The sequence below is a fragment of the Pyrus communis genome, chromosome 2 (assembly GCF_963583255.1).
Source record: "Pyrus communis chromosome 2, drPyrComm1.1, whole genome shotgun sequence".
NCBI classification, from domain to species: Eukaryota; Viridiplantae; Streptophyta; class Magnoliopsida; order Rosales; family Rosaceae; genus Pyrus; species Pyrus communis.
The window spans coordinates 5228080-5245543 of record NC_084804.1 but is presented as its reverse complement, the minus strand read 5'-3'; the positions used below and the strand labels follow the sequence as shown (position 1 = coordinate 5245543).

Sequence of the window (17464 nt, the reverse complement as noted above, 5' to 3'; positions counted from 1 at the left end):
GCGGAGTTATGTGTGATGTCTTCAATTACTCCAGAGTTTAATGTACACAATGAAGGATGTGTGTCAAAATTTTACTAAACGAAATGTAGTCTACGGGAAATTTTTTGGAAAAGAAAACGAAATGGTTGAAAGAATATGACGAAGAAAATGGACTCGTCCCTCGTATTACAGGGACAATGAAGTTCAATAACTGAACTTCAACACATTATTAAGTCAATATGGTGCAGATATTCTCCATCATTTGGTTCTGGTAATGACTACCTGGGTGAGATCTAGGAGTGCCCTCCTTGATTTTCTGACATTCTCGTCTTCGCTCTCGGGCAGAGATTCGATTGCTGCTGCAGCAAGGTTTGCATGTTTTGTGGCTAGCTCCCTTGTCATATGTATTCCACGGCTCCTACCTAGGTAGTCGAGAGCCTGTAGATTTATACCATGAAAACCAATAACAAGAATTGAATCTAATAAAACTGAGATGACTGCATTAAACTATTTATACTCGCTTAAAAACCGTTTCTATTTTCTGTTTTTCACCTCTCGTTAATGAAATTTCATGAACAATATTCGTTAAGAGTTGGACATTTAATGAGAGGCGAAAAATATAAAACAGAAACATTTTTCAAAGCTGGATGGCAGAAACGGGTTTAGATGGGAGTTTTCTTTGGAACAATGCCAAAGTAGCCCAGACCGGCACTTAATGAAACAATGCAAACTTACGAGTTCAATATTTGCAGGGTTGTTATCAAGGCCCTGTTCAACAACTGTACGCAACTGAGGAAACTCTTCCATGGCAAACAATATTGGAGCAGTTATGATGCCCTACAAAACGATTATATGGTTTCAAAAAATTATGGCAATAACCGAAAAAGTAAGTGGGCTCTTAATCATGAAAGTTGAAAACATAGCAGCATGGGATTAGAATAGTTGAGGATTTCTCTCAACTTACTATGAATTGAAAAGTGAGACTTGGTTTCAACACGCTAAACAGAGAAATGCTGGCCATGAACTACATAATTTCTTAAGGTCAAGTATACCGTGCATTTTTTTCATAGCAAATGCAAGCAAGCTTGTTGAGCATGCCAATATGGAAAGAAACGAAAGAATGATAATAAAAAAATGAACTGTGTTATAGGAAAATTAGAGCAACCAAAACCAACTTTGAGGCTGACAGACACAGATAATACTCTCACTTTAAGCTACCAAACTCAGCCATGAGATGCACCTAGATCAGTAACGGACAAGAGAGACAAATCTCATGTGTTCAAACATAGAAATATCCCATTACCAACCAACACTTACATGGCGGATGTCAGATAAAGAGCCCTTTCCAAGTGAAGCTGATGTGCCCATAAAATCAAGAACGTCATCTATTAATTGAAATGCCAATCCCTGAGGGAAAAAAATTAGTCAGCTTGATACACATGCAAGCACATTGACTCATCAATCCTACATGCATGTAAAAAAACCATCAGAAAGTGTCCATTGTTTGAGCTCTAGCAGGAAAGTTATATAATTCTTGTTATCGTTATTTTTATTTCTCTATATGTGCTTCTGTTTGGAACCTGACTATTAAACTCATAAAAATATCTTAGAATTAAGCTTGCTCGTCAAGAGTATTAGACAAAAGAATTCCAAGAGTTTACAAACCAGATTTTTTCCATACTCATAAGCCAACATAGCAACTTCGGTTGTATGCCCAGCAAGAATGGCAATTGCTTTGCAACTATTTGAAATCAATGATGCAGTCTTGTAATAAGTCTTTTGTATATAATATTCCATGCTGCAATGAATACCAAATTTTATCATAATTAGAAAACCTTAAATCTTAAAGAAACCCTAATCAAGATATCAAATAACAAAAAAACTGTGCGCTTATTTACATAATATCAACAATGATTTGCTCACACTCAACTAAATGAAGCTTTTGAAAATGGAAGATTTGAGTATTTTGAGTATGAGTTATGCATGCGTAATTCGTTTCTCACACTTCCGCTCTCTTTTCAATACAACACATTTCGTTGTAAGTTGTAACAACCCCCAACTTGTTTCTTCTCTATATAATCCCCAATTCCCATCCCTACGTGGCATTATTAAAGAAATACTCTATGTAAAAAAAGAGATATAAAGACGAGCCCTACTATATACAAGACGAGACAAGCCAAATCCCAACCTAATATATACTTTTATAACATAGTAGTTTACTAACTAAAACAAAAATGTACACATATGACAGAAGCAGCAGAGCAGTGTACCTACAACGTTGATCAGATGTGGTAGTCATTTGCATGGTTTCACCTGTCACAAGATGCTCAACAACTGTTGACAGTAATGATACAACCTACAAATGCACAAAAATGATGCAAAAATATGTTAAAACAACTAAAGTGAAAGCACATCCTTCTGTCTGTGATACTTGGGAATATAACTATGAATAGGTATGGGATCCACGTCCTGACTTGCTAAAATTTCAGGCAGATCACCTTCATACTTTACTGATGGATGATGATGGTGATGAATGATGATTGTCATGTTTGGTGATGAAAAAATTGATTCGGTACTTTATCCACAAGAGTAAAAGTGCACAAGAAGGAAGGGGGAGGCAAAAACAAAATTAACTGACTTGCTTGACAAGATAAGGAGCTGGCACATTTGATTGAATAAAATCTATCAGGGGTTTTGCTCTCTTGTATTACTTGGTTGGCCTTAAGATACTTTATTTTTGCTCCATCATCCTTCATAGTAGCCTACATGACGTGGAACATTGCAACGTACTAAAAGTAATAAGTAGGTGCTTCGTGGTGGACCCAGAAGATAGTATGGACTCTGGTAATATACAATTGCAAAGTGAACCCCAAATCCCTGTCATGAAGAGACTTACAACACTCCCTCCCCACCCCCACCCCTCTGCAGCCTGACCCCACCAAAGAAACTTCCTAGTCAAGATGCATTAAATATAATTAACACACTTTTGATATGAGGATGAAATACAACTACTCTAATAGGGTCCCAGCACAGCATATCGAATATGTGGACTTTTGTGGCCAAGTCTCTCACATCCCTAATACTAAAAACAAGATGAGCCAGAAAGCATGAAATATACTCCCACGTGCTATTTGCTCATCTCAGTACACTAGTGCATAATAATTCATTCGTACCTCTGTGTTTCTCAAGGAGGCAAGTGCGACACATGCTCGGGAAAGCAGAAAATCCCCTGCTAAAACAGCTAACTGCATTCAATAATGGAAAGAAGAGTAACTATCATATCATATTTCATAACTCTGTATGTTCCCAATGCAGAATCATTAGTAATAACGGAAAGAAAAAATGGGAAAAATTGATATAATACGGCACTCCATCTCACATTCTATTAAAATGTTCAATACTTGGCAAGAATTAATATCATTCAGCGGGAGGGGTATCAGCAGCAGCCATGTACGGTAACTATCTGCATAGGGTGGAAAGTAATGAACAAATTATTTAGCCACCCTTCCCCAGTCCCTTTTAGGCATCAAAATAAGCTCTAATAGGAACATATCATGTTGTCCCGTGTTGCATAAAAATAGGGGTTAGTAGGAAACACACTGTTCTCTCATGTTCTAAGCCTTTATCGTATTAATTGTTTGATTTTCATCCAACGACTAGAACATGATACATGCCTTGTTTAAATGCTTAATGTGATGCATATGGAAACTCTCTGAAACTCCAACAAACACATTCATCCCTATACTTTTGATTAAAATATAAATAACTTTTGAAAAGATAAGAAGAGAAGCGTCAAAATAAATTATATTCTTATAAGCAAAAAGGCAATTTGACCAATTTAAAGGAACCAAAAGCACACCTTATTTCCCATTATACAATTTAATGAACCAACACCACGCCTTGTGTCTGCATCATCCAATACATCATCATGTAGAAGGCTTGCCACCTGACAAATGAAAATAATTACGTTAGAACCTTTTTTAGGCTTCAAATCCTGAGAGAAATATCATATCCTCAATGTCAACAATTTACTCATGAAGCATTATAAGACATTTCATTCCTATCAAGTGTAACTAGATTCTTAATAGAAATTTACTGATAAGTACATGCTAACTTAATAATATTACTGTAGATAAGTTGCAGGGGTGGAAAGGTAAGATAATACATGTAATGCTTATGCCACAAATTTTGGAGGAAAAAGGAGTTATAATTCAAGCAAATGCACCTCAGAGAGAATTTTAAACAAGCCATTAAAAAACAGTTTTGGAACGACACGAATAAATTGGTCTAGGGAATCCCTACAGGCAATGAATGTTATTAGTACATTACAAATGATATTTTTCCAATAATATGTAGCATATAATAAAATAAAGCGATAGCAACAAAATCATTAAGAATGATACAACTAACATGAATCATCTCTGTCACTTCTGCTATACATTGTTGCCTTGCGCGTAGCTCTGTTGACAAAGCCTCTTGCAGTTCCGTAGGAGGTTCAGGTACAGTGATATTCAAAGCGGTTGACATCAACAATAAGACCTGCATATAGAAATAATAGAATAAATCTACTGAGCAACTTTTAACCTTGACGACAATCATAATTCTTGAAAATATAAGGTTGGAATGACGAATTACATATATATTCCACTGACTTCTCCAAACAGCATGATGTGCAAATATTGAATTTAGAGACGGAAGGCAAATTACTAAATGATATATACAAGAAAATATCCAGTATACAGCATCTTTGCGAAACAGAGAAAGTGAAATAATGAATTGGATTAGTACTAATATATTACCGTGGGACGAAACCTCTTTCCTTCCACTCCCATTTTAAAGAAGTGCTCAGCAGCAGAGGCAAGCTTAGGGACCTGGGAATAGAAAACAAATCTGATCTATGATCAATGATATAACATTTGAATCTTACGAGACCATTAGGATCAAATCTCAGTTTCTAACATGTATGTCCTCAGAGTAATATCAATTAAATCCAATGAGACAGAAAATAGATATACCTCAGCAACTACCATTGCCCGCAACCTGTTTGCAATAATCGACAGCTCATCGGAAACAAGCGAGAATGGGTCAAGCGGTTCCTGCAAGGCAGTATGTAAGCACATTATAGAGGTGGACAAACAAAATTATCTATTACAAAAGAAAACTAAAGTCCCTAAGAGAAGGGTACATGAAATTTTGAGCCTTGACTACGACGACAAGTTAAACTTACTCCCATCTTTGCATTTGTGCCATAAGCAACAATAAACAACTCGTACATTTTGATCCAGAGGCTGATCTCACATAAACAAACTAAAAACAAACGAACGAACACTCGGGTAACTCGAAATTTTCGTGCTTTCATACATTTGGCATTGAAATATCAAATGAGCATGTGGGAAAACAAAAAAATAACCAAAAATGTGAATACCCAAAAACCTCACCTCAACCATGGAGCTGCTTTGATGGTGAATTTGGTGCCTGGAACCATAGAAAACCAGCGGCAATCCCCACGAAATAAATTCTCTGCAACCCATAATCTACCAACACACAACCAATCAAAACCCTGAAACATAACATAATACAAACACATTCACAAAACTTTCAATCTCTAAGAGATTTATAGAGCAAAATTACCTTCTGGGTCGAATCACTCAGCAATTGAGAGTAAGCGCTGGCGGCGACGAACTGTTGCGGGTCCCGGCGATGGGAAAGCAAACACCGACACAACCCATTGAAGCTGCTTCTTTGAATCCGAGAAAATCCCCGAGAAAATAACATACTTTTTCCCTTGCTTCTCTCTCAATAAAACTGATAGCGATTTAAAGGAACGAACTTTAACACAGAGAGAGGGAGATTCAGAGTGGGTTTTGGGAGGTTGGGAGAGGAGTGTCAAAGTGGAAGAAGAAGAAGGAAATAATAGGGGTTATGTGTAAGCGCCACAGCCATGTTCTCTCTCTCTAAAGAAGTAAGGAAAATGACGAAATGACGACGGCCAAACGCAGAGGCAGCCATGTACTAAAAACGCGCACTCTCGCTTTCTAATTGCTACTTGAGGGTTTGGTCATACGTAATTGCTAAATAATTGAATATTTCTTTAGAGGTTTTAAGTGCTAAGTCAGCAAAAATTGCAATTATTTTGAAAGGATTGTATCAGGGTTTAAGGAAAAGGGTTGAAGAAGGGTTGTTTCCATAAATAGAAATTAATGAAAATGACTTCAAAACGTTAAATTTTAATCAAAAGCACTTTAATAATTTTATTTTATGGTTAGGACAAAATTCTTTCATTTTCTTCCTTCCAATCATAGATTCTTCGTAAATCTCTCATATGGTTACGAATTCACACAAAGTTAAAGGTCATGAGTTCGTATCGACACCCTCTTTCTTGTAATACAAGAACCACATTTTGAAACTCAATGTTCAGGGAGATCAAGCTCTTCAAAGGTGGTGTTTTTCGGTTACTTTTGCCTATTTTTTACTTATCTGACATAATTGGGCCTCGACCCAAGAGAGAAGTTTAATCCTCTCCTCATGGGTTTTCTTTCCATGTAAGTGCTCCCTGAAAATTGATACTTTTAGATTTTATTCTAAAAATAGGGCAGTATGCAATTCTATAAATAGTGGCACTGTCCAATTCTATAAATAGTTGTAGTGGCAATGTTCAGTTTTATAAATAGTTGTAGTGGCAATGTTCAGTTCTAGAAATGATTGCAGTGGTAATGTTCAGTTCTAGAAATGGTTGTTGTGACAGTGTTCAGTTCTAGAAATGGTTGCAATGACAGTGTTCAGGTCAAGAAATAGTTGGAGTGTTTAGTTCTATATTGACAATGTTCAGTTTTAGAAATAGTGACATTGTTTAGTTGTAGGAATAGCGAAATTGCTCACTTCTAGAAATAGTTACAGCAGTTTGGAGAAGCCCTTCTCATCGAAACTTTGTGTCATTTTCATTAAATGAAGTTATTACTATGACTCGTGATCGATTTCCATTACTCCGCAAAAGTCAATCGAATAGTTCGATTTTCAATTACTAGCTACTCAAAACGTGTATAGCTTTTGGTTAGTTGCTACCAACTGCTAAGACTTGTGCGAAAAGAAATCAGATATTTTGAGGATTTTCAGTTTCTCGCTACTAAACCATTGTACAATTTTCCACTCGTTACTATTGAATGCTCAGACTCATGACGATCCCAGTAAACATGAATAAAATTTTAGCAAATGCCTTCATTATAATAACAAGCGATGTCAAGAAGGGAGAATCAAACACATTATCTTAGGTGCATGATAACTGCTCTTAACCAAACGATTTACAGAAGAAACTATATATTTGAGATAACCTTGTACAATAAAATGTACAGAGTCGGAAACTTAATAGCAAACAAAGAAAGTGAGAGATTAAATTGGCAGTGCTCAGTGCTCATCCCCCACCCCCTAATTCCCTGAGCAGCTCCCTAAACTCCTCATCAGTGCTCTTAAGCATCAATGGCAAAGGCACTTCCACTCCCCTCTCCACAACCTCCATGTGGCTCGGCCTTATCCTCTTCTCCAAACTAAACGTAAAATGATGTGGAAACCCTTCAACTCCTCCAAACCTTTCCCCATCTCTACCGAAAAGTACTCGAATTTTGGCTTGAAGTTGTTCTTAATGCTGAAGGTCAGCAATCCAGGGCACCTGAGCACCATCCCCAGAGTCTCCTCCCTTAGGAATCCCAGACCCTCCAAGTACTCCAACTTGGGAACCAATGTCGTCTCTACATTGGAAACCGGCAGCACAGGGTCATGGTAGGCCAGGGAAATTAGGTCGTTGAACCCAAGTCTCTGGAGGTGAAGAAGTGCTGGTCTGAGCTGGTCTTTCCCACTTGAAGTAAGCAATCTAGTAGGAAGGAGCTAATCTTGAGTTGGATTGAAAAACTACCACGGGTGGATGAAAATCTAAAAGGAAACAATTCCCGCACATCATTTTGTCCCCAAGCACGCCCATGTTTATTTATCAGTGTTTCAAAAGGCTCGCCTCGGGGAGCGTCTAGACGGCCTCGAAGGCTGGGCGGGTAGCTTGCCGCCTCTATTGTCCAGGTGTGCACAAGGCGTCGCTGGAGAGCACCTCAGGGCATCCAGGCGTTCTTTTTTTCTTATTTTTTGTTTTTTATTTGGTAAAAATACCCAAACCAAAGTTGTGCCCAAAAGCTGACTTCCAACGAGGAGGGCTTTCTTTTCTCCTGACTTTTCTTTTTTCAATATTTTTTTTCTCTTTAAAATTTAAATAGTCCCCACTTTGCTTGACATTTATTATCCCACTATCTTTTTTTATTCACCTTTATTTTTTATATTATTTATTAGATAGATAGATAGATAAACATCTTTTTGTTTCTTTTTGTGTTTATTATTTATAGATAAGCATATTTTTATGGATATTCTCATAACATTCCAACAAAATTCAGCCTTTATTCCCTAGAATTGCTCCACTCAGCATTTATTTCCTTTGAGTTGCCTATAATTGCAAAATTTAGCCTTTATTTTCATTGAAATTCCCTATAATTGTGACCACCCAGTCTTATTTCCCTTGAAGTTCTCTATAATTGCTTACAATAAAATAAAATAATTACAACATTTTAAGACTATATGACATAGTTTCTAAGTAATGAAGAAGATGATATTATATTTGATTTAGTTATAATTATATTTGTTTTACAAAGTATTATATTTTATAAATATAATTATATATAATATATAATAAAATCTTAGGTACCATGAGGCTTCGCCTCATGCCTCATGCCTAGATGGGACTATCCATGAGACGCCTCACATTTTCCTATGCCTTCGCCTTTTAATACATTGCTTTGAATGAATCAAGAAGGGGCGTCCCTTTTCTTGGTTCCTGTAATGACTACCTGGGTGAGATCTATGAGTGCCGTCCTCGATTTTCTGACATTCTCGTCTTCGCTCTTGGGCAGAGATTTGATTGCTGCTGCGGCAAGGTTTGCATGTTTTGTGGCTAGCTCCCTTGTCTTACGTATTCCACGGCTCCTACCGAGGTAGTTGAGAGCCTGTAGAAATATACCATGAAAACCAATAATAATAATAATTGAATCTAATAAAACTGTGACAACTGCATTAAACTATTTATATTCACTTAAAAAAAAAAAAAAAAAACTGTTTCTACTTTCTGTTGTTCACCTCTCATTGATGAAATTTCATGAACAATATTGGTTAGAGTCGGACATTTAGTGAGAGGCTAAACATAGAAAACAGAAACATTTTCTAAAGATGACAGAAACATTTAGACGGGCATTTTCTTTGAAACAATGCCAAAGTGGCCCAGACCGGCACTTAATGAAACAATACATACTTACGAGTTCAATATTTGCAGGGTTGTTATCAAGGCCCTGTTCAACAACTGTACGCAACTGAGGAAACTCTTCCATGGCAAACAACATTGGAGCAGTTACAATGCCCTACAAAACGATTATATGGTTGCAAAAAATTATGACGAATGAAAATCGAAAACATAGCGGCATGGGATTAGAATAGTGAGCATCTTTCTCAATTTACTATGAATTGAAATATCCCGTTGTCAATCAACACTTACATGGCGGATGTCAGATAAAGATCCCTTTCCAAGTGAAGCTGATGTGCCCGTAAAATCAAGGACATCATCTATTAATTGAAATGCCAATCCCTGAGAGAAAAAAATTAGTCAGCTTGATACACACGCATGCACATCGACCCATCAATCCATACATGCACGTAAAAAAACCATCAGAAAGTATCCATTGTTTGAGCTCTAGCAGGAAAGTCATATAATTATTGTTGTCATTATTTTTTCTTTCTCTATGTGTGCTTCTGTTTGGAACATGAATATTAAACATCTTAGAGTTCCAAGAATATTAGACAAAAGAATTCCAAGAGTTTACGAACCAGATTTTTTCCATATTCATAAGCTAACGCAGCAACTTCGGTTGGATGCCCAGCTAGAACGGCAACTGATTTGCAACTATTTGAAATCAGTGATGCAGTCTTGTAATAAGTCTTTTGCATATAATATTCCATGCTACAATGAATACCAAATTTTCTCATAATTAGAAAAACTTAAATCTTAAGGAAACCCGGAACAAGACATCATAAGAAAAAAAATGCGTGTAAATACATAACATCAACAAATATTTTCCCACACTCAACTAATTGAAGCTTTTGAAAATGGAAGATTGAGAATTTCGAGTATGAGTTATGCATGCCTAGTTTGTTTCTCACACTTCCACTCTCTTTCACGACAACACACTTCGTTGTAAGTTGTAAGGACATCTCCAACCGAATGAGGGTCAGAGGGCTCCCTTTAGCCCTATAGCCTTTCAAGAAATTAATATTTTAATGAGCAGTGCTATGTGATATTTCTTACCATCTCCAACCGAGGGGCCAAAGGGTCATATAGCCCTATGACAAAAATCCATTTCCAACCGAGAGGGCCAAAGGGTCATAGGCCAAACATAATTTATTATTTCAATTTAAAGACTACAACAACTTAAATTTAAAAACTATGTGAGAAATGGTGTATGAATGACTTAGGTATTTATAGGTAAAAATGGGAATTTTTAAATAATTTTTTTTGAAATTTTGCCTGGAAAAAAAAAATTTCAAATCCAACGGTCACCTGCCGTCATGTTGACTCTAGGTAGCTGTTGGGGTTCAAAAAATGGGCTGGTTCGGGGCTAGCTGGTTGGCTCCTTTGGGCCAGCCGGTTGGCCGAATTTGGTGTTTTTGGCCCGGTGGGGCCCACGAGCCCTTTGGCCTAGCCCTCAGTTGAAGACTGTTTTCATGTCATTTTTGGCTATTTTTAGCCCTATGGCCGGATCGGTTAGAGATGCCCTAAGGCCATCTCCAACCAAGAGTTGGCCAGATGGCTCGTTTTAGCCCTCTAGCCCTCCAAGAAATTAATATTTTAATAAACAGTACAGGGCCGTATTTGCCTCCGTCTTCAACTAAGGGCCAAAGGGTCATAGGGCTCGTTTTAGCCCTGTCACAAAAAACCGTCTCCAACCGAGGGCCAAAGGGCCACAAGGCCAAACATAATTTATTATTTAAAAACTACAACTTAAATTCAAATTCAACGCCTAAGTAACATCAGCTAGCCGTTGGATTTGAATTTTTCTTTTAATGTTGTTTCATGTTACTTAATTTAATTTAATGTTGTATAATGGCTTAGGAAGTTATAGAAAAAAAAAATATAATTTAAAAAAAATATGAAACAAATTTTGTGAAATAAAAGTTATAGGAAAAAAAAATAGAATTTAAAATAAAATGAAACAAATTTTGTGAAATAGAAGTTATAGGAAAAATTTTGTAAATAAAAAATAATAATAAAACTGTAAAAAAAAAAAAAAAAAATCAAATGGAACGGCTAGCTGACGTCAGCTAGCCGTTGCATTTGAATTTTAGCTTAAGGATTCCTGTTGGATATAACCGACAAGAATATGATTTTTCTGGTCAGCCCTTTCAGATTCCGTGGGACCCTCTCAGATTCCACGAGCCCTCTGACCCTCTGGACCGTTCGCTTGGAAATGGCCTAACTACCCCCAACTTGTTTCTTCTCTATATAATCCGCTTCTCATCCCTATATAGCATTATTCAAGAAATACTTTTATGTTAAAAAGAGCTATAAAGATAAGCCTTACCATATACAAGCCAAGAGGCAAGACAAGCCAAATCCCAACCTAATAATGCCACGCCTATAGCTATAATTTTATAACAAAAAGTAGTTTACTACGTCAAACAAAAAATGTACACATGACAGAAGCAGCAGAGCAGTGTACCTAAAGCGTTGATCAGATGTGGTAGTCATTTGCATGGTTTCACCTGTCACAAGATGCTCAACCACCCTTGACATTAATGATACAACCTACAAATGCACAAAAATGATACAAAAACATGTTAAAACAACTTGAGTGAACCCACATTCAACTGTTTGTGATAATTGGGATCACAGCTATGAATATGTATGGGAACCCTGTCCTGACTTGCTGAAATTTCAGGCAGATCACTTTTATACTTCACTGGTGGATGATAATGGTGATCATTGTCAGAGTGTAAGTGCACAAGAAGGAAGGGGGAGGCAAAAACAAAACTAACTCACTTGCTTGATAAGATAAGGAGCTGGAAATTTTGATTGAATAAAATATATCAGGGGTTTTGCTCTCTCGTATTTGGTCTTAAGATACTTTATTTTTGCTCCGTCATCCTTCATTGTAGCTCAAATGACATGGAACATTGAAACGTGCTAAAAGTAATAAGCCATTACAAAGCCCCAAATCCCTGTCATTAAGGGACTTAGAGCACATCCAGTGTAGGAAGATCCCTTGGGCAATACGCAATTCAATCCCTTTAAATGAACAGCAACTGCTCAAGTGCATCTCCATCCCTAAACTTAATAGCCCAAACAATTCATATTAAAATATTAGTATTTTCTTATTTTATAAAATAATAAAAGAGAATCTTATTTTTAATTTTGGATAATAATAATAAAAGATTGGTTAAAAATAATTAAAAATATTGAAATGTAGTTTTTTTGTAATTTCAATATTTTTTTAATAATTTAAATTGTGAATGACGTCACATAAGCAGGATGTTGAGTTAGACGATTATTGCTTGACTTCTCCATCGGGTTTGCCCTGGGTCCAATTGCCCGAGGGGGCTGCAGTGCTATTGCTCATCTCAGTACACTAGTGCATAATAATTCATCCGTACCTCTGTGCTTCTCAAGGAGGCAAGTGCGACACAGGCTCGGGAAAGCAGAAAATCCCCTGCTAAAACAGCCAACTGCATTCAACGATAGAAAGAAGAGTAACTATCATATAATACAAAACCCTTTCCTAACTCTGTATGTTCCCAGTGCAGAATCATTATTAATACCGGAAAGAAAACAAGGGAAAAAATTGACCAATTTAAAGGAACCAAAAGCACACCTTATTTCCCATTTCACGATTTACTGAACCAACACCACGCCTTGTGTCTGCATCATCCAATACATCATCGTGTAGAAGGCTTGCCACCTTATAGGCAATGAACGTTATTAGTACATTAGAAATGATATTTTTCTAATATTATGTAGTATATAATAAAATAAAGCGACAGCAACAAGATCATTAGCAAAGATATAACTAACATGAAACATCTCTGTGATTTCTGCTATACGTTGTTGCCTTGCGCGTAGCTCTGTTGACAAAGCCTCCTGCAGTTCCGTAGGAGGTTCAGGTACAGTGGTATGCCTTGCACGTAGCTCTGTTGACAAAGCCTCTTGCAGCTCCGTAGGAGGTTCAGGTACAGTTATATGCATTGCGCGTAGCTCTGTTGACAAAGCCTCTTGCAGCTCCGTAGGCGGTTCAGGTACAGTTACATGCATTGCGCGTAGCTCTGTTGACAAAGCCTCTTGCAGCTCCGTAGGAGGTTCAGGTACAGTGATATTCAACGCGGTTGACATCAGCAATAAGACCTGCGGCATGTAGAATAAACCTATTGAGCAACTTTTAACCTTGACGACAATCACAAGAAAGTACAAGGTTGGGACTAAATATCCGTTTATATTACCGTGGAACGAAACCTCTTTCCTTCCACTCCCATTTTAAAGAAGTACTCGGCAGCGGAGCTAAGCTTAGGGACCTAGGAATAAAAAACAAATCTGATCTGTGATCACATGATATAACATTTGAATATTACAAAACCATTAGGATTAAATCTCCGTTCTAACATGTACGTCCTTAGAGTAATATCAATTAAATCCAAAAAGACAGAAAATACATATACCTCAGAAACTACCATCGCCCGCAGCCTGTTAGCAATGATCGACAGCTCATCGGAAACAAGTGAGGATGGGTCAAGCGGTTCCTGCAAAGCAGTATGTAAGCACATTAGTAGAGGTGGACAAACAAAATTATCTATTACAGAAGAAAACTGAAGTCCCTAAGAGAAGGGTACGTGAAATATTGAGCCGTGACAATGACGACAAGTTAAACTTACTCCCATCTTTTCTCTCAATAAAACTGATGGTGATTTAAAGAGAACAACTTTAAGAGAGAGAGAGATTCAGAGTGGGTTTTGGGGGATTGGGAGAGGAGGGTCAATGTGGAGGAAGAAGAAGAAGAAGAAGAAGAACGAGTAAGAGAGGTCAGACTCACAGAGTATGGGGGTTATGTATAAGCGCAGAGCCAGGCATGCAAAAAAGCGCGCACTTTCGCTTTCTAATTGCTACTCAACAAAAATAGTAGTTAGATCATTTAATTCACACCGTCGGGAAGAAAGAAGATTAAAATACTGAAACGCAGTAGGTTGGACATGCATGCCGTCACTGTTAGGATAATTCGCCACACGCTAAATTTGTGAACTCTAGGTTGATTTTCGATAGACAACAATATTTTTACATTATTGCTAATTAGTATTATGGTCTACTAGTATTCATTTTCACTCGTAAGTAAGAAGTTTTAAATTCAATTTTCGCCAAAAACGAATTTGAACCACATTATTGTTGATCCAATGTGAGGCTAAGCCCACATCTCCCCTTTAATGTAGATAGAAAAGTTAGATTTTGGGCTAATCACACAATAAGCTAGTCACAATAATATCATATTAAATCTTATTTTCCATTAAGTGTTCCATAAATAAGTGATTTGTGTTTGGGGTTATTTCGGACATTTCAATACTTGACTTCCATTTAATGAGTTGCCTTTGACAAAATAAAAAATAAAAAAATTAGGGTTTCTAAAAGAATCCAAAATAGAGGTTGATCTGCCATTTAGGGTTATAGTTTAGTGGTATTCCTCATATAGATAATATGAAGGTTTCCCATGTAAAAAAGGGGAACAAACCACATTCACTTTATCGTGTTTTGAAGTGAAGATGGCTCAAAAATACAGGGTCATTGGGGATCCTCCAATCTATGGTAGAGTTGGATGATAATCTTTATGTTAAAATGTCTGAATTAATCTCATCCTAAACACATATCATATCTCGCCTATAAGCTCCTAAAATTTCATATATGTTGCGAGTTTAACGTCTAATTTACCCTCCAAAGTTAACTTACACTATTTCTTATGAAAAACTACCAATTTACCCTCCAAAGTTAACTTCGTACACTATTTCTTTACAAAAAACTATCAATCTACCCTCCAATGTATATCACATGCAAGTAACATGACTTAAATTGACGGAATATTGAATATATTAGCTTTTAATATAACATTAGGGATGTAATTGACAAATTTTTATAATTCAATGACTGATTTTTTTTTAAACAATAGTTTAGTGACCCAATTTTCACTGAGATGATCATTGAGGGAATAAATTAGCATTTCACCCAGATAATATGAGGGGTTCCCGTTTGAAAAAGGGGAACGACCTGCATTCACTTCATTGTGTTTCGAAGTGAAGATGGCTCAAAAATACAGTCATTGGGGATCCTCCAATCTATGGTTGAGTTGGATGATATAACTTTTATGTTAAAATGTCCGAATTAATCCTGAACATAAGTCATATGATTTATTTTGGATGAAAAAAACTTAACAGAGTTAGTGTGAGATGATAAATCTTGAAATCGCAATGGCTTATGATGATGATGGTGCTAGGTACCGAGTACCAACTATCGAGCTTGTATTCAGCATAAGCAACCGAAAATTTCCACCTCTTGCGATTGCTAGCTACCGAACATCTGCTCAATTTTTCGATTTGTTGCTACTCATTACTATGACTCATGATGGATTTCCATTACTCCCCAAAAATCAATCGAATAGTTCGATTTTCAATTTTTAGCTACTCAAAAACGTGTATAGCTTTTGGTTAGTTGCTACCAACTACTAAGACTTGTGCAAAAAGAAATCAAATATTTTGAGGATTTTCAGTTTCTCGCTACCAAATTGTTACAGAATTTTCGGCTAGTTGTTATTGAATACTGAGACTCACAACGATCCTATTAAACATGAGTAAAAATTTAGTGAGTGCCTTCACTAAATTGACAAGCGATGTCAAGAAGGGAGAATCAAACACATTATCTCGGGTGCATGATAACTGCTCTTAACCAAACGATTTACAAGCTTAGAAGAAACTATATACATGAGATAACCTTGTACAACAAAATGTAGAGAGTCAGAAGAGTGCTCAATGCTCATCCTCCATCCCCTAATTCCCTGAGCAACTCCCTAAACTCCTCATCAGTGCTCTTAAGCATCAATGGCAAAGGCAATTCCACTCCCCTCTCCACAACTTCCATGTGCCTCGGCTTTATCCTCTTCTCCAAACTAAACGTAAAATACTGCGGAAACCCCTTCAATTCCTCCAACCCTTTTCCCATCTCCACCGAAAAGTAGTCGAATTTTGGCTTGAAGTTGTTCTCAATGCTGAAGGTCAGCAGTCCAGGGCACCTCAGCACCATCCCCAGAGTCTCCTCCCTTGGGAATCCCAAACCCTCCAAGTACTCCAGCTTGGGAATCAATGTCCTCTCCACATTGGAAACCAGCAGCACAGGGTCATGGTAGGCTAGTGCATTTAGGTCTTTGAACCCAAGGCTCTGGAGGTAAAGAAGTGCCGGTTTGAGCTGGTCCTTCACACTTGAAGCAAGCAATCTGGGGCACTTGTTGATGACCCTTCTGAAGTAGCAATCCGGGACTTTTAGGTCTTGGGAGAGGAAGGCGAAAACTGGGTGGAGGTCGGACTTGATGCTGGAGGTGAGGATGCTGGGGCACATCCCAAAGATCTTGGCCAGGTCCTTTTGGTGGATGCCTTTGGAGTGGAGGAAGGAGATTATGGAGTGGATGGAGTCGAGAGTCGCTGAGTGGAGATTGGGGTTTTGGGAGAGGGCTTTGCCTGCATCGACTCCCATGATTTCAAGGCAGAGGATCTTCTCTTTGAATTGGAGGGAGAGTTTGGTGTGGGTGGGTGTGTAGAGAGGATGCTTGTGGAGCAGGCTTTTGGGTTTTGCAGCCAATTGGGTGTCCAAATCAGAAGAAGATGAGGGATTGTTAGAAGAGAAGCAGAGAGATGACTGCAGAGCTGCAGCTGCTGAAACTGGCATGGTTTTTTGGAGAGAGCGAGAGAGAGAGGTTTTTCTCTGTTGGAATATCATCTGCGAAGTTTGTAATGGTATTGGTGGAGAAGGAGTCACAGCTGGCAGTTTGGTTGAACCTGATTGGTTGAGGTTGGATTTCAAAGATTTGTTTGGGGATTAAATCCGGACCGGACCGGACCGGACCACCATGGAAACAGAGTGAAAGTGAGAGCTATGGAGATGGATTTCTAACTACCCCGGGTGGATGAAAATATAAAAGGAATCAATTTCCTCACACCATTTTTTCGGAACCAGATCCCCTCCGAACCCAAAAGGAATTGAGTCCAGGGATCAAATGATCCGGACCATTGAAATTTGATCCAACAATTACAAACAGAAAACCCCTTAAAAGTTATAATAATTGTAATTGTTGGATCGAATTTCAATAGCCCAAATTATTTGATCCTTGAGCTC

At 37.6% G+C, this 17464-nt stretch overlaps 4 protein-coding genes across 5 annotated transcripts; all 4 read right to left on the bottom strand.

Moving 5' to 3' along the window:
* Nucleotides 1–138: 138 nt before the first annotated feature.
* On the bottom strand, nucleotides 139–6004 carry LOC137726116 (solanesyl diphosphate synthase 3, chloroplastic/mitochondrial-like). Of its 2 annotated transcripts, none has more exons than XM_068464987.1 (12): nucleotides 5611–6004; nucleotides 5418–5513; nucleotides 4995–5075; nucleotides 4779–4850; nucleotides 4390–4518; nucleotides 3839–3925; nucleotides 3153–3224; nucleotides 2250–2335; nucleotides 1645–1777; nucleotides 1297–1386; nucleotides 715–816; nucleotides 139–417 (listed from the first exon to the last, which is right to left on the bottom strand). In XM_068464987.1, exons 1-12 carry the CDS (start codon nucleotides 5752–5754, stop codon nucleotides 238–240), a joined length of 1272 nt encoding a protein of 423 aa, XP_068321088.1. In that variant the 5' UTR covers nucleotides 5755–6004; the 3' UTR covers nucleotides 139–237. The 2 variants fall into 2 exon arrangements, with proteins under 2 accessions (XP_068321088.1, XP_068321089.1); XM_068464988.1 differs by having other exon boundaries at nucleotides 5418–5539; nucleotides 5611–5739.
* Nucleotides 6005–7503: 1499 nt separating this feature from the next.
* Nucleotides 7504–7951, bottom strand: LOC137724598 (transcription termination factor MTEF1, chloroplastic-like). Its single transcript, XM_068463359.1, has 2 exons — nucleotides 7926–7951; nucleotides 7504–7843 (listed from the first exon to the last, which is right to left on the bottom strand). The coding sequence occupies exons 1-2, from the start codon at nucleotides 7949–7951 to the stop codon at nucleotides 7504–7506; spliced, it is 366 nt and encodes a 121-aa protein (XP_068319460.1).
* An 865-nt stretch (nucleotides 7952–8816) lies between these two features.
* On the bottom strand, nucleotides 8817–13980 carry LOC137724597 (solanesyl diphosphate synthase 3, chloroplastic/mitochondrial-like). Its single transcript, XM_068463358.1, has 12 exons — nucleotides 13975–13980; nucleotides 13762–13842; nucleotides 13546–13617; nucleotides 13385–13450; nucleotides 13124–13318; nucleotides 12924–13010; nucleotides 12706–12777; nucleotides 11775–11860; nucleotides 9886–10018; nucleotides 9557–9646; nucleotides 9321–9422; nucleotides 8817–9014 (listed from the first exon to the last, which is right to left on the bottom strand). The coding sequence occupies exons 1-12, from the start codon at nucleotides 13978–13980 to the stop codon at nucleotides 8817–8819; spliced, it is 1188 nt and encodes a 395-aa protein (XP_068319459.1).
* A 1889-nt stretch (nucleotides 13981–15869) lies between these two features.
* Nucleotides 15870–17063, bottom strand: LOC137726418 (transcription termination factor MTEF1, chloroplastic-like). The gene has a single exon (XM_068465345.1). It carries the CDS (start codon nucleotides 17015–17017, stop codon nucleotides 16112–16114), a length of 906 nt encoding a protein of 301 aa, XP_068321446.1. The 5' UTR covers nucleotides 17018–17063; the 3' UTR covers nucleotides 15870–16111.
* Between the last annotated feature and the right edge of the window lie 401 nt (nucleotides 17064–17464).

Bases quoted from the DNA above. Each gene is read 5' to 3' on its own strand.
- LOC137726116 (XM_068464987.1), bottom strand. From the start codon at position 5,754: ATGTTATTTTCTCGGGGATTTTCTCGGATTCAAAGAAGCAGCTTCAAT. The intron at 2,336-3,152 runs GTACGAATGAAT...GTGCATTTGTAG, and splicing joins CCTCCTTGAGAAACACAGAG to GTTGTATCATTACTGTCAAC. The intron at 418-714 runs GTAAGTTTGCAT...ATAAATCTACAG, and splicing joins ACCCTGCAAATATTGAACTC to GCTCTCGACTACCTAGGTAG.
- LOC137724598 (XM_068463359.1), bottom strand. From the start codon at position 7,951: ATGGGCGTGCTTGGGGACAAAATGAT. The intron at 7,844-7,925 runs GTGCGGGAATTG...CCTTCCTACTAG, and splicing joins GTGCTTGGGGACAAAATGAT to ATTGCTTACTTCAAGTGGGA.
- LOC137724597 (XM_068463358.1), bottom strand. The intron at 12,778-12,923 runs GTGTGCTTTTGG...CGTTGAATGCAG, and splicing joins ATCGTGAAATGGGAAATAAG to TTGGCTGTTTTAGCAGGGGA. The intron at 9,423-9,556 runs GTAAGTGTTGAT...ATCGTTTTGTAG, and splicing joins CTTTATCTGACATCCGCCAT to GGCATTGTAACTGCTCCAAT.
- LOC137726418 (XM_068465345.1), bottom strand. From the start codon at position 17,017: ATGCCAGTTTCAGCAGCTGCAGCTCTGCAGTCATCTCTCTGCTTCTCT.